This window comes from Astatotilapia calliptera, chromosome 8 (genome assembly GCF_900246225.1).
Source record: "Astatotilapia calliptera chromosome 8, fAstCal1.2, whole genome shotgun sequence".
Lineage (NCBI taxonomy): Eukaryota > Metazoa > Chordata > Actinopteri > Cichliformes > Cichlidae > Astatotilapia > Astatotilapia calliptera.
This window is the reverse complement of record NC_039309.1, coordinates 9,724,579-9,739,462: the sequence shown is the minus strand read 5'-3', so window position 1 is coordinate 9,739,462 and position 14,884 is coordinate 9,724,579. Positions and strand designations below refer to the sequence as shown.

The window sequence follows — 14,884 nt, the reverse complement described above, 5'->3', positions numbered from 1 at the left end:
TGTTCTGGTACACCTTCCTGTTCATCATACTGTTGATTTTCACTTGCCCACACCATCTCCACAAATGGAACTCCATGCCATAATGGGATCTCCACTTTGTTGCATTGTGGGTGTAATGGATGTAGCATCAAATCGGTCTCCAGCTGTTCTGCTGACATAAGCGCAACAATGCTGAGTGAAGAGTTCAATCTTGGACTCATTTGAACTTTTTTCAGTTCAGTGTTTGCACTCCCAGGATTTCTGCAGTCCTCAATAAGGGCTTTTTAGCAGCTTTTTTTCCTTTAAGTCTTGCTCGTTCGATCGTCTCCTTGTTTTCATTCTGGATAACTTCTCAGACAGATCTAGAAGCATGTTATCTCTGCATGACAATCCCCAGCGGCCTTCTTTCTGTTTCTAGTACCTAAAATCTTGAGATTCCTCACATCTGTTACGATCAGCTTTTATTTTTTGCCTCTTCTTCGGCACATTTTGTAATTACCCGTGTCGGTGGATGACTACAAGGCATACTTGATCACACTGTGAGAACATTTTGTGTCTTAGAGATTCTTTCCTTTTTAGCGAGTTCCTTTCTGAACAGGAGGGAGGGATTTTTAAATTGAATTCACATTTTTATACACAAACTAAAGCCAGCGCACTTGACTTCCACAAAAAGCCAGAAATTAATCAAGCATAACATTCAACCACTATAACAATTTTTTCTGTCCAGGATTGCAAGTAAATAACTGTAATTTCGCATCTTAATCACTAAAATAATAACATGCTTCACTATTTTATTTCTACTTTTTTGCCAAACAGTGAATTTTAAAACTCATGAAAAACAACAATAACTATATCTGACATTCTGCATTCTGATTAAAGAGCTTGTGCATTCTGGTAACTTAAACCTCAAAGAAACATAATTTTTTTTTAAAAATTTACTACTAAATTAATGCTCCTGTGAACATGATGATGATGTATTTACACAATATTAGACCACTACACAACCCTACATTGAGTGCTGGTCTAATAAATTTGTCAAGCCCTGTATATATATACTGTTACAATACTGGGTGCTCATATCAAACATGGGAGAGGTATAAAGAAAAACAAAAAGAGCTCATGTACAAGTGCATGGGAGCTAAAACATCAAACTTTCAATGGTTATAAATGCTGTTTCAGAATATTTTTTTTAAGTCCTTGGCTCTTGATGAGGTCAGCGAGAACTGTTAAAACCTGTTTGTGAGTTGTGAGGAGCTGCCTGCCAGAAGAAATTTGGCTTAAAGTGAAGGTGGCGTTAAAAGGAAAAGAGCAGAGCATGAACTGAGGACCTTCACTAAAGCACATTTAATGCTGTAAATTATGCAAAGCTGCTGGGTCCAAAAATTAAAAATTTGAAGCTGGAAATGAGCCAATTAAGTCTACTTTAATCACTAGTTGCAATCAGACATTAGCTTACACTTGGTATCCCGTTATCTTCGGCGATGGTCTGGATATCAGATATATTCACTTCAATCTGATTCTGCTTTTCTCTTCGGCAGTGACAAACCACAAAAACTGAACAGATTGAGGTCAGGTGGCCTTGATCACTCTGGGCTGAAATAGCCACGTTTTCTTTAAAAGCAGAGGAAAAAAAATCTGGAGGAGGCTACAAGCTGTGGGAGTGCAGCCTCACAAGCATAATGTGAACCCCAACTCTTGCTACACAATCAGAGGGAAAAGGCACATCAAGTCATAACAGCTTACTGCACTATAGCGGATGATAATGGCTTGCGGTTTTTAAACACTTTCACTGCACTTACATTCTTGGAAGAGAAAGACTTCCTCTGATGTCTCAAGATCAGGGATTACATCATTGAGACTGGAAAGGAATATAATTCTGATGGAAATTTTTATTTGGTATAAAATATATAAAAACAGACAGGCTAATAATGCCAAATGATATTGGTTTTCGGAAACAAGAAGCAAAAGTCTGCTGGAATCCAAAAGGATGGAGGATTTTTTCCCAGATTTTTGGCTTGATTTTATTTCTTGATTTTATTCACAATGACAAAGACTGCTAGAGAAATAAGTTTCGATAAACTTTAAATTGCTTTTGCCTGCCAGTGGGAAAAGCCATCACATAGATATGGCTGCAGACAAACACTCCTAAAAACTACTGAACTGCAACTTCAATTATAAAAAAATATAATGGAAAAACTGTATTCATCTCAAGAGCAAAATAGGATCTGTATATAAAATCTTATATGCACAGTAACTGAGCACCTTATTAGGAACACACCGTGCCTTCCATTGCAATTCGAGCTGCTTCACTTCTTGGTGGCATGGATTAAGAGGAGATATTGCTTCACTCTACCACATCATTTCTCTGAGATGTCTAATGCTAATGCTTTGGTTACCACGCTTCAAGCAGCCATTAGAAACATTTTAGCCATAAAAGGGGTGCAGACGGTAAGGAGGAATAGTCAGTTCGATTCATATTAAGAGGCTTAATCCGTGCCAAGAAAACTATCCCCACACCACAGCTAGTTTAAACTTTTGACATGAGGCAGGTTGGGTCTGTGGATTCATACAGCCAGTGCAAAATTCTGGCCTCACCATCTGTGTTCCTCAGCAGAAGTTGAGCTTCATCGGACCAGACTACATTTTCCCAGTCTTCAGCTGGCCACTTTTGGTGAGCCTGTGCCCACTGCAGCCTCACATTTGTCTTTGCGGCCGACAGGAGGGGAGCCCAGCACGGCCTTCTGCCGCTGAACACAATTTTCATTTTGAGATACTTTTCTGCTCACCAAAGTTAGCGTCTACTTTCTGTCAGCTCCAATTGGTCATCAAGGGACAGCATTTAACAAAAAAAAAGAAGAAAAAAAAAAGAAAGAAGTAAAACCCATGCCAGCAAATCCTGGGAGATTGGTAGTTTCAGAGAAACTCAAACCATCTGGCACTACCAGCACCGTCAGTGACAACTCATTTCCTCTCGTTCTGGTGTTTGGGATAATTAACCAGCTTGTGTGTGCACACCTGTACAGAAATCCAATACATTTACTGAAGCACTGTAGTAGACACAGTTTGATTGTTTAAAAGGAAACAAATATGCTGCTTTGGTAGAATAGCTTTTCGTGAGTTACAATACAAAATAATCCTCATTTTTCTTATACTTGATGCAGCCCTTCAGTTCATCCTGTCTGAAACAAACCCTCTCTCTCTGTTTAAGGCAGCTTTCTTCTGATTGGCCGTCCTTTGTAAACACAAGGTTTGAATAACAGATGGGTGGGGCTTCTATGGTGGCATCCAGAGATGATCATGCTAGTTCTGCTTCCCCCCCCCCACATTTTTTTTTAAAATCACCAATATTTTTAAAATACAGTACCGTGCAAAAGTCCTGAGCCACCCATTGTTTTATTCAAGTTTTTGCTAGTAAAATGGGAAATAGTTGCCGTTTTAACCCTTTCCTGGCCTCCTCTATTCATACTGATAATTTGAACCAAAAATGTCAAATGGATTTATCACTCCATAAGAGCTGCTACCACTGAGTTTCAGTTCAGTTCTTGTGTAATTTGGCATGTTTCAGCCTTTTCTCCCCATTTCTCATCCTTAACACCATTTCAGACAAGGATTCAGTGAACAGTAGATGGACCAGGTACATTTCTCAGGTCCTGTGTCACATCTTTGCAGGATTTTTTTTTCCTTCTATTTTCAAGGGTCTTGACCTCCACTTGTTCAGCTTCTTCTGTTTTTTTTTTTAAATGACACATTGCACACGAGGCTGAGATATAATCGGATATTTCTTTTCAGCTCACAGCCCTTTTAACTCATTGATGCAAGCACACCATTTTATGCTGGATTCAACTAAAGACATGGGAATAAATGTGTTTTTGCAACAGGCTGCTAATAAAGTATCTAAGGACAATTTAAAATTGGGTATTTGCCAAGTTATAACAAAACAATGTTTCATTCCTTGAGTTAGGGGGCCTTTCTTTTTAAGATTCTTAGGTCATTGTTTAGGCTGATAATGTGAGATATACTAAGGAAATAACTTCAGTACCCAAGCAGCAAATCGTTTTTTTTGTCAGATCAACATATGATAACCAGAGTAAAGAAAGAAATTGCGATAAAACAGAGGTGGTGCATAAGATGGCATGTCACATTACTGTCAAAAATCAGACCTTTTCCTCTCTTTGATTCTGAAAACTTGAATAAAAGTATCTGTAAAAGAAAACCAGACATACGCTACACATCAAGACAAGAGAGAAAAGGCAGACACTGAGATGATTGTCAGATGAGCTGGCGAGGAGCATCTGACATCACACCAGGGCCCACACATACAAATTCTGTATGAGACAGAACTTAAGCCAAGTGAGCAGCAGCTATGCTCCACACAGGGTGTCTCCATCGTGCTCACTCGCTCTCGCACATACATCGCCGCACTACGGCAAGCCATTTGAAAGCTGTGAGAAAGAGCTTTGCTTTTTCTCTGAAAGAGAAGACGGACCTGTTAGCCTATAGATGGCTTTACGTTCCAGTGAGACACCAGCTAATACAGGATTAATGGAAAAAAAAGACTTCAAGTATGGCATCTTTTAACTTCTTTCTTCCTGAAATTTTATTAAATCAGACATCTTTTTTTTTCTTTCAAAGAAGAAAGACATTAAAATAGTTTTCAGTGGCTTGATGAAGATCATCTAAGAAGAGTCCCAAGAGTTGGTATAGCGAGGGCCGATGAATGAATGCTGTGAATGGTAGTTAACGGGAGCAGCGAAAGGAAGATGGCAGTTGTGTTGGTCACTTTCTGTTGGGCTGGGCTGCGATGTAGAGCGCCACCAGACAGTAGGCAACGCCTCCTATAGTGAGAGCCATAGTGGTGCGGTACAGTAGCCTGTCGGGATAACCGCGCTTCAAATGAACGGGGATACCGTCTGACGTCTGAAATAAGAGGAAACAGGGAGGGGCAAGAAAAAAAGAAAATCAGAATTAATTTATGATGTTAATCGCAGCAAATACAGAGCGTCGTCATCATCTTTACAGTCACATGACTCAATTACATCAGAGTAAAAGTAGTACATAACCTCCCTATGACTCAGGTAGTTCAGAGAAACTCTCCACTGCAAGGTACAGGTCACCTGGTTACAGGCAGCCTGTCTCCAAATAGTTGCAGTCTGACTGCAATTACTTACAGACAGATTGGCAAAGGTTTGCAAAAAACACTGCTAATTTATAAAGACTGCCAACGAGTCAGAATCAGCCTGCTCTGATGAACGCAGCTTGTCTAATGCATCTATTAGCGATAGAGGACTTGACTCTTGACACCATTTGTGAAGGAATTTCTGTTTCAAGTCTATAAGATTCGGTCTGGACTCCGAATATAAATACTTAATGTGAATGTCTGTGCATGCAAACAGCAGAAGATTGGAAATTGATTGCAGTTCATCACTGCAGTATCGCAAACAGATTGCATGTAACTGCAAACACATGACCTCAATCACGGTTCAGCCCGGACAATGCAGTGCATCGGGTTTGGGTGCTTTAGGTTGGGAACAGAAATGGATGGTGAACTGCAAATGGACTGGTATTTAAATAGCACTTTCTATGCTTGTTGAGCACTCAAAGTGCTTTACACTATAAGCCCCTTTAAACCAATCATCCATACAGCACTTTATTCTATGCATTACTGTAACACAGTTGCAATCTGGGATTTGAGGACACTTTGGACAGAGGAGATGTATATCAAATATCAATCGACCTGCTCTTCCTCCTGAGCTACAGCCACCATCGCAGCCTGACATTTGATTTTATCATGCGTGCCACTGATGAAAAATGGAGCTGCATCTGAAAGACAAGCCTGTTAGACTTGGATTTATTGCCTCTGAATTTGATCAAAATGCGCACAGCTATTTTAGCCATGTACAAATATAAAGAAGGCCTGATGCTGATGGTGTAGTTAGGTGGAGCTTATAAACTAAGTAACAAGACCGCCACTGTGATCCGTTGCTTCCTTTGCCATTAGCCATTTACATCCTTTTCCTGAAGACAATGAGAGTTTACATCCCAATTACATTTTTCATGTTTGATTGTTGTGAAACGTGTTCTTTTGAGACTCTAATATGACACAAACTAATATATATTATATATACACACTGTGTAGTCTGATACTAGCTTAAAATATCAAGTTAACTGAATGTATTTTTGTATAAACTTTGAAAATTCACCGCTGAAGACTTTTGACTGCAAAAATAATGTATTTAAAGCTGTAATTAAAATGGTTGTTTTAGTTCCAATCAATATTTAATCAGCTTCCTTTGAAAGGTGATTTATTTTTTTATTCTTCTCTTTTGTACTAGTGTCGCTCTTAAACAATTTCGTTAATTAAACTAAAAGAGAAAACACGTTCAGCAGCCAATACTGTGATTTCCACTTATTTGAGTGATTGCTCTGTTCAGAGTTCGCCTCTCTTATTCCTATTAATGCAACTTGTGTGGTTGCTACTGGTGGTGGTGGGGTTGGAAGTGGCAAAGGGCCATTAAGAATTGTGAAATAAATATCACTTATTAACTTCTACTAATCAGCCTTCACTGCTTCGACTGATGAAGCTAGCAGGTCGTGAACCCTCGCTGCTTCTTGGTCAAACTGGCGCCTTATTCAGTCTGAGCTCTGCGTTACCTGGAAAAATTTCTGGAGGTCGGGAACCTTGTTTGCTCCCATGTACTCCGCTGTGGCCCCTGCTTCTGACACCACCTTTGTGGGTGTAGCAAAGATCATGGTTGGAGACTCAGCTGGCAAACCGGATCTCAGTCCCTGAAAAGATGAAGAGAAACAACATGCTGGTCACAATAATGCACGAAATAAAAATCTAATGAAAGTGTCAGAGTGAATGTAACATCCTCTCTCCTGCCTATCTATCTATCAACTAAGATTTTAAACAGAAACTTCATTTTTAACATTTACCCCTTACATAACCATCTCTACTTCCCCGCCACCCAATCCAATCCTGAGGGTACAAGACCTTGACAGACTTAAAAAAAACAAAAAACAAAAACCAAGAACAGAATGTAAAATAAAAATAAAAATAGACAAATAAATCAATTAAAAGGAAATCACCAGGGAGAGAAAGGGATGAGAGGCAATCAGCCAACCTCAGCATCATCAGGCACCAGAGGCAATTTTATTTTTTATGTGAGAGAACAATCTTGTTTCCTCCAGTTTGATGCAGTCCAGCACTCTTCGATCAAATCTCTGAACCTACAGTCTCAAGACATTAGCGTCTTTGCATCCTGCAAAAGCTTATTTATTGTTATTTATTTTACAGGTTTGGCCCAGCTAGCATGAATGTTAAATGGCATTTGAACACAGCTTAATGTAGAAGAAACTAACTTAGTATAAATCAGAAGGTTTTCTGAACTGTTCAAATATTAGGGGACTGGCTAGCTACAAGACTAATGACACACTGGGATGTCTTTTAATATTAACAACAATAAACCAGGACACCTCTTCATATCGATCTTCTGTATATTAAGTAAAAATAGTCCACAGTCTTTTGTAGACACTTGACTGAGCAGAGTGCTCCTACATAAATACAGCAGATTAAATGAGTGCATGATCGATTTCATTCTGCAAATTGTATCTCCTCATGTGAGACGCTTTAAGTGCCCCTTTAGATTAATACAGATCATTTCCAGCAGCGGTTCAGCTTTATAAACAAAAGGCATTTAAGCTTATTTCTGTATAAAACAGTTCATTGTTATATCTTCAAATAACAACAGCCTTATCATTTATGGATATTTTGAACCTAGAGATTCTAAACTGTCTCATAAAAGAAAGTAGCTTCAAAACCATCCTCGATCTAAACCCCGAGATGCATAAAAACTTCTGATTAGCCAAGATTTTAAAAACGCTGAACCTGGAAGCTCAGATGAAACACACCTTTTACCTCATTTTTTATAAACAAAGTGTAACTATTCAATTATCTTTCTTATTTAAAGCACAATCAATATGCAAAAAAAGAATATGAATAACCTGAGATGTCACTCAATTATCCTTTCATGTTTGCTATAATTTACAGATCACAGTGGAAAGAAAACAAAACCTAGAAATACTGTGCATGTCATCAATTTCCAGCTATTCTGGGGGTCAAAGGGGACACTTTGGACTTTGGTGGTCCAGCTCTGACCCCCAGCCCACATGTTTATCTGCCCTGAACTAAAATAATCTGTTTGACTCTTTTCTCCTTATCTTTAAATCAGCTGCCCTCTGAAAACAATCAGAGCCGTTTACCTCATGACCATATTATATTATCAACTGTCAATAACATCGCATCGACCTAGAGCAGGAAAAAGAAGATACCCAGCTATAAACAGCATGTTTAGACCAGTGTAAAGGTCGAGTGTTTTCAAAACTAATCTCAAAATTCTTAGACTCAAACCTCAAGCTGTCCTATTTTTCCCCGACAGTACACACTGTAAATAAATAAACCACAGGAACATTGCTGTGCACATATACATTTTAAAAAATACACCTCAGTATCCTCTCATTTGGAAGAAGCTTCTCTTGGTTGTTCAAAGTTAGTGGGACACCCATTAGCTTGTTAAGAGTGTGTGGAGGCAGATGGTGTAGGAGTGGGTAAATTAAATCTGACATATAAAAATGCAGAGGCAGTGAAAGATGATTATTTTTACTTTAACTTTTAAACAGAGGTCATTACTAAATGTGTTCACAGCAGGAAGTCATGTTTATGGATTATACCAGAAATACATATACTTCATATACCGGTTATATCACAATGCCTTAGTACAACGGTCATCAGTTTTGTTTTAGTAATAGTACATATCACTAAGCATTTGTGCAAGCCACATGAATTTCAAATTTTAAATGTTAACATTTGCTAACCAACATAAGAGGCTGGGAAATTAAGACTCCGTAAACATAAAAAGCAGGGAAACGCAGTAGGGCCAAATGTTCTTGAACACTTGTTGCTGTGTTTAAACATGATTTAGTTTATTTATGATTTGTGTGGAGGGAAACTTTTACTGCTGTCAACACATCTCTAACAGAGGGATCTGTACTCCACAATTCACGTTTTTATGCTGTCGATCAATCTTTACACTGCTATGCTGAAAGACTTTAAATGTTATATGACATTTTCGGGCTTGTTTATTACAACATTAAGTAGTCTAAACCTTTTTCTGTTTGAGTTGTTCTAGTTTAGAGTTTTCTCATTAGTAAAGGCTAAGATTTGACTAGAAAAAGGACATTTTTGGCATCTTTTTGTTTTTTTAAACACCGTTTTTCTTATTTTTTCCCTAATAGATCTCGAGTTTACTTTTGCTTCCTGTGTCTTGTGCTGCTGTAACAAGTGACTTCTCCAGTGTACAATTAAAGTATATAAAACGCCTGGATTTAGTAAGAAACAACCAATAAGCTCCTTAGAAATCTTTAAGTAATCTCCAACTATTTTGTATTCACCAATCTTCTGACACTACAGGTATCTGGATAAAGAAGAAGAAGAAAAAAATGACGATGGTGCTAGAAACACCATTAATGAGACAAACAGAATGAACACCTTCAATTAAATGTGTGGATTCGCTTCATCGGGTTGAACAACACACTGACAAAGGTTTGATAAGGGATTAGGAAGGCTTTCTATCTGATAAAACGATAATCTTACCCTATGCTCACTACAGTTTGCAGTCGTTTGAGAGAAACAAAATGGACGAGACTGAAAGCGAAACTGACTCGTCGCCTTTTAAAATTTTAATCATCACTGCTGAACTAATTCGAAGCACATCCCGGAGTTATTGAAGTGTTCCCAGGTTAGCCAAGAAAAACAGATCTAGAGAATATGAGATGGATTTTTGTTTTTCTGCGAAGAACTGTTTGATTGTTTATTGTTTTAACCACCTCTTTCATTTGTAATTGAAAACAGAAATCAATTTGGCTCAAATTAGCTAAATAAAAAACATTTTGATTTGATTTTAAAAGTGAAAGAGGAAGTTAAGCTTTTGCTAGAAGTGAAGGCAATTTACTTTTGGTCCAGATTTGAAGAATAAGCCAGTGTGTACTGCTGTATGTGGCTTTTGATTTGATTTGTATCAGTGTGTGTACACACAGGGGAGGGGCACCACAGAGCTGCTTATTTGCCACTAGGAGAACTACTAAAAAGAAAAGTTCTGACTTAACTTATACATAATAAAGAGCAAAGACAGTGGCTGCTGTGGACACTTGATTGTTTTTAACAGCGTTTCACTTCAGCTCTTTTTTTATGTTTTAACTTTGCTCCTCTCTGCGGCTGGTTGACTGATAACAACAGTGACACACACACACACACACACACACACACACACACACACACACACACACACACACACACACACACACACACACACAAGAATCTGCTGCAGGCAGACAGACTGCGAACGTGCCACCCACACTGAACCATAAATTGCGTTTCAGGTGCACCCCAGACACTCCTTCACTGTTAGCTGTAAGTGTGCATTTGATCCATATGAACAAAGCAGAAGTAATTTATTACAGAAGTAATTTAAAGTAAACTCAAGAAGTGTACAGGCTTATTAATACTGATGCAATAAAAAGTGAAAGCACTTTTATGAGCACACTCCAGACTGAAGGCTGTAATACTCTGTGCTTGAAAGGTGTTGATTCAGCTGTAATGTCATTTTTGGACGTAGCATACGATGTGCATTATTTAACAGATGTGTTTTTATTATTTAGCCTCACAAATCGGTGGGACATAATAGAAACACCCATCACCAGCACAACTGTGCCTGCGTGTGAATACTGGGTGTAAAAACAACACTGGCAAACATATTTTTTTAATATCACATTTGGCTGTATGAAAATGGAAAAGCCACTGTAATATTTGGTGTCTGCAAATACAATTATGCTGTAAAAAGATGAAATTAAAGTTCATCAGAAAATCTCTACCACCTGCTGCTGTTGATTATCAGCTCATAGAAAGCGAGTGTTGTATCTGACGCCTCGTATGCTGCCTGCGCTCTGCAGGGTTCGGTGCCCTTGCTGGCACATAATAGGTGGCATGCTGGGATGGCCAAATGGAGCTTTGCGTGAATGTACTTTCTTGATGTAATTTAGCAAACTCTGTGTGGTATTTGTTTTGAAACTATTTCCTATATTGCTGGGTTATTTTTAAGCATCATCTAAATTAAAATTCATTTGAATGGTCACTGGTAGGGCTGCCACGATTAGTCGACTAGTCACGATTACGTCGACTATCAAAATCGTCGACGACTGATTTAATAGTCGACGCGTCATTTGAAGCTTTGTAAGATCACAAAAGCAGGAATAAGTAGCAGGATTTAAGAGTGTAATAACGGACTGAAACAGAAGATGGCAGCACTGCATGTACAAGGATGCCAGCTGCCGTTAAACCCCGAAGAAGAAGAAACTGTGTCCCAGAATTCACAGCGCGGCCCAGCGCAGTTGTCAACAATGGCGGCAGCTAGTTAGTTTTAATATTACTCTTATTATTCTTTCTGGGTCACAAAATAAACGTTTAACATATTTTCAGGCGAGAATGTAGCTGTGTAAACCTCAAATATCTGCTCAGTTTATCAAGACACCGCATATTTTCAAAAGCGCTCCGACGTTTTCGGAGGCGTCTGTTACCCACTAGCTCGATAGCTAGCCGGGGGCCATGAGAGCACCGGACTCCCGGCAGATCGTTTTCAAACCCACCGCCCTACTCAGGTTAAACAAGTCACTTAGATAACTTAAAAATGTTATTGTTTGGCTTTTTTCAGTATTTTATTTGTTCCTGAGTAAATCGGCTGAGTTTATTAAACTCCACCGAAACAATCTGCACATTTAATTAGAATTCAATTAACTATCATCTTGTCTTTATTTTTAGTTAGCACAGACCTTAAACACTTAAAGCTGTAAGCTAATGATAGTTATATAAGAGCAGATGCTGCTGGTGCAATAAGCTGTACTTTTACGTTCAATGGATGATGATCTGATTAGTCGACTAATCGCAAAAATAATCGGTGACTAGTCGACTATCAAAATAATCGTTTGTGGCAGCCCTAGTCACTGGGATGCAAAAGCTGAATTTATAGGGAGGACGTGTGTGCGTGATAAGAGGGAGGCAAGTGTAACCCCAATTTAGACTTCTGCTTTGTAAAACATAGCCCACACGAGTGGTCAGTGTCACTGCCAGCCTTTAAGCTTGTGCCGGTTAATTATGTGTTAATTACCAAGTGATCCTGTACCAGTGTTTTATATCAGATCCCAGCCTCTTATAATTATTACTCCCTATAGTGAGATAATGATTGTTATTATCTTGATAAATTAAAAACCCGAAGAGAAAAAAGTAGCAGACGTGCACGTCGGAGTATGACGTAGGTTAGGGCGTAAACTTCCCACTAAAGCATAAATCCCCAGTAACAGTAAACATGTAAGCAGAGGAGGTGGTGGCAGATGAGTTTAAACACATGGGGTCAACCATTCAAAGAAACAGACAGTGCATAAGAGAACTAAAGAAGAGGTTGCAGGCAGGGAAGAGTGGGTGGAGAGGAGTATCGGGACAGAAAGACAGGCAGCAAGAGTGAAAAGGGAAGGTCTACGAGATTGTAGTGAGACCTGTGATGTAGGGGTTGGAGACTGTGGCACTGACAAAAAGACGGGGCAGTGCTGGAAATACTAAGATATTCACTGGTTGTGACCATCATAGACGGGATTAGAAATGCTCAGATCTGAAGAAAGTTGGAGAGGCAAGGCTGAAGTGGTTTGGAGATGTGTAGAGACAATGTATTGGACCAAGGATGTTGAAGGTGGAGCTGTCAAGCTATCAGAGGGGAAGACCACAAAGGATTCATGGATATAGTGAAGGAGGTAAATTAAGATTTTAAGCTCCTTTCTGAACATTAAAAACTACACCAAGTTTTACAAGCACATGTGACGGTGAGAGGGATAATAACACACCGGTGGACTGGAGGTAAACAAGCTTTTCAGTAAGTACATATTTAAATTAAAGCTCAATTTTCTCCTAGCAAACGACGACATGACTTTTAAACAGAGACAAAGGAGCTTCGAGGTAATTTAACCCCCTATCAGAGCACCACCACCGTGTAAGGGACCCACGGGGGAGCCATAATAAAGGTCACATCAAGCACACCTGCCACCGAGGCCATTCAATTTCGAAATTGCCTGTAGAGTCACACCAAGGCCAGATCCACAGATTGGAATTGACCGTTCAGGCTAAAGGTTAAATAAAGGTTCCGTGATAAGGACGTGATGAGGCGGGGGAAGCGAATTACATTGTGCAAAGAAATGGAAAAGAAAGGCCACAATCTTTTTGATATTTGTCTAAAGAGCTTCAAAGACCTTTAAAATGAAATCCAGATCAAGACTACGCGTTTAACTATCGTGTGATCAAACAGGAAACTGGTGTTTAGGCTTTAAAGCGGGCATATGTTTGGCTTCACCGACTCTAAAGCTCTCCAGCTGAGCTTTAAGCCCTCGTTACTACAGTCGAGTGCTACATCAAGGTCAACCCCGGCGGTTATCCACACGCTCTCTTACAGCCATCCCGCTTCCGGCACTCACCTGAGGGTTGTAGGCGGTTGCAGGAGCAGAGCCCGTTAGTTTCTGGGTGAAACCACTGAACTTGTAGTACATTTTTCTTCTGAAGGAGGACCGGGACGAGGTGTTATGTACTAAAGAAATCCACCGGTAAGGACCGTCCTGTTGGGACCTTCGAGGGAAAGTGACGCAACAGTTAGCTGACCCAACACTGCCTGTTTAAAAGTCGAACCAAAACGGAGGGCGACCGGAAGCGTACGCGTACAGTTAAATGCAAAGTGTGGACAACAAAATGTCACCAGGAGTTCAAACAACGGAAAAAAAAATGAAAATAGTACACGAAAGGGGGGTGGAAGCCAATCTCAATTTCTATTTCTATTTCGACTTACTGATTCAAACTTCAGATAGAATAATAAAATTATTAAGTACCTTTTCTGATAATAAACTTTTTAAACTTCTGTCATGCTTTTCAAAAGAAACTAAAATAATATGACAGAATAAAAATCAGCCGAAACAGCTTTACACAGACACATACATAAATAAACGTACATTTAAAGAGTTTGGTGAAAAGCTAAACTGAGTCAAGTATTAACTCAAACACTGAACTTCTTTGAAGTTCATTTGTTTTGTGAGAGATCTTATTTAATAGAGACAAATGTCACAATAATACAGTGAAAAGTGTTAAATGGGAATGGCAATACATAAACACTGCTAGCGTCACGGATTTGGTTATATACCTCATATTTAGGTTCAAATTATTCAGTGTGGAAAGTAAAAAACAGGACGGGTTTGAGATTAACTGACTGAACACGTGACTGATTAAACAAATGTAATGAGGGCGGGTAAATAATTACAAACACGGAAAACTAATAAGGAAAGGAAGTCAAAATTGTAAAGAGCCTGGGAATTTACAAAATAAAATAGGAATTAACAGGCACAAAAATACAACCAACCACCATAGTGGTGCCTTTATTTAGTGATAATTCTTCTTTGCCATTAAAAGTTTTAAAGTCATAATGTTTTTGTTTTTAATTTCTGTTGGCAGGGCGTCTCTGATCTTTGGACTTTTTAACTGGCAGCTCGATATGTGATGTATTTTAAAATCTCTAACTATCAGCTGGATTCTCCCTTGTATCAAAAGGCTCTTTCAGTCACACAGTTAGGGCAACCTTGGCAATATACTTTGGATAGTTACACTCGTGATTAATTCAAGTTTTCAATTAATTTGAGTTTGAAATAGCTGAGAATCATTGATCTCCTAAAAAATATAAAATAAAACCCTACATTTTCTACAAATCTACAATTTCTGAATGTTCAAGTAGCAAAAATGTGTTAAAACCAACAAACAAATTGAAAATGT

The 14,884-nt window shown here is 38.9% G+C and overlaps 1 protein-coding gene across 1 annotated transcript; it reads right to left on the bottom strand.

Annotated features, from left to right (window-relative positions):
- Window positions 1-4,546: 4,546 nt before the first annotated feature.
- On the bottom strand, window positions 4,547-13,743 carry cox7a2l (cytochrome c oxidase subunit 7A2 like). The gene is made up of 3 exons (XM_026178373.1): window positions 13,549-13,743; window positions 6,631-6,765; window positions 4,547-4,896 (listed from the first exon to the last, which is right to left on the bottom strand). The coding sequence occupies exons 1-3, from the start codon at window positions 13,618-13,620 to the stop codon at window positions 4,756-4,758; spliced, it is 348 nt and encodes a 115-aa protein (XP_026034158.1). The 5' UTR covers window positions 13,621-13,743; the 3' UTR covers window positions 4,547-4,755.
- Between the last annotated feature and the right edge of the window lie 1,141 nt (window positions 13,744-14,884).

Coding starts and splice junctions, on each gene's coding strand:
- cox7a2l (XM_026178373.1), bottom strand. CDS start 13,620: ATGTACTACAAGTTCAGTGGTTTCACCCAGAAACTAACGGGCTCTGCT. Junction 6,766..13,548: donor CAACCGCCTACAACCCTCAG/GTGAGTGCCGGA, acceptor TCATCTTTTCAG/GGACTGAGATCCGGTTTGCC. Junction 4,897..6,630: donor ACCTCCAGAAATTTTTCCAG/GTAACGCAGAGC, acceptor CTCTTATTTCAG/ACGTCAGACGGTATCCCCGT.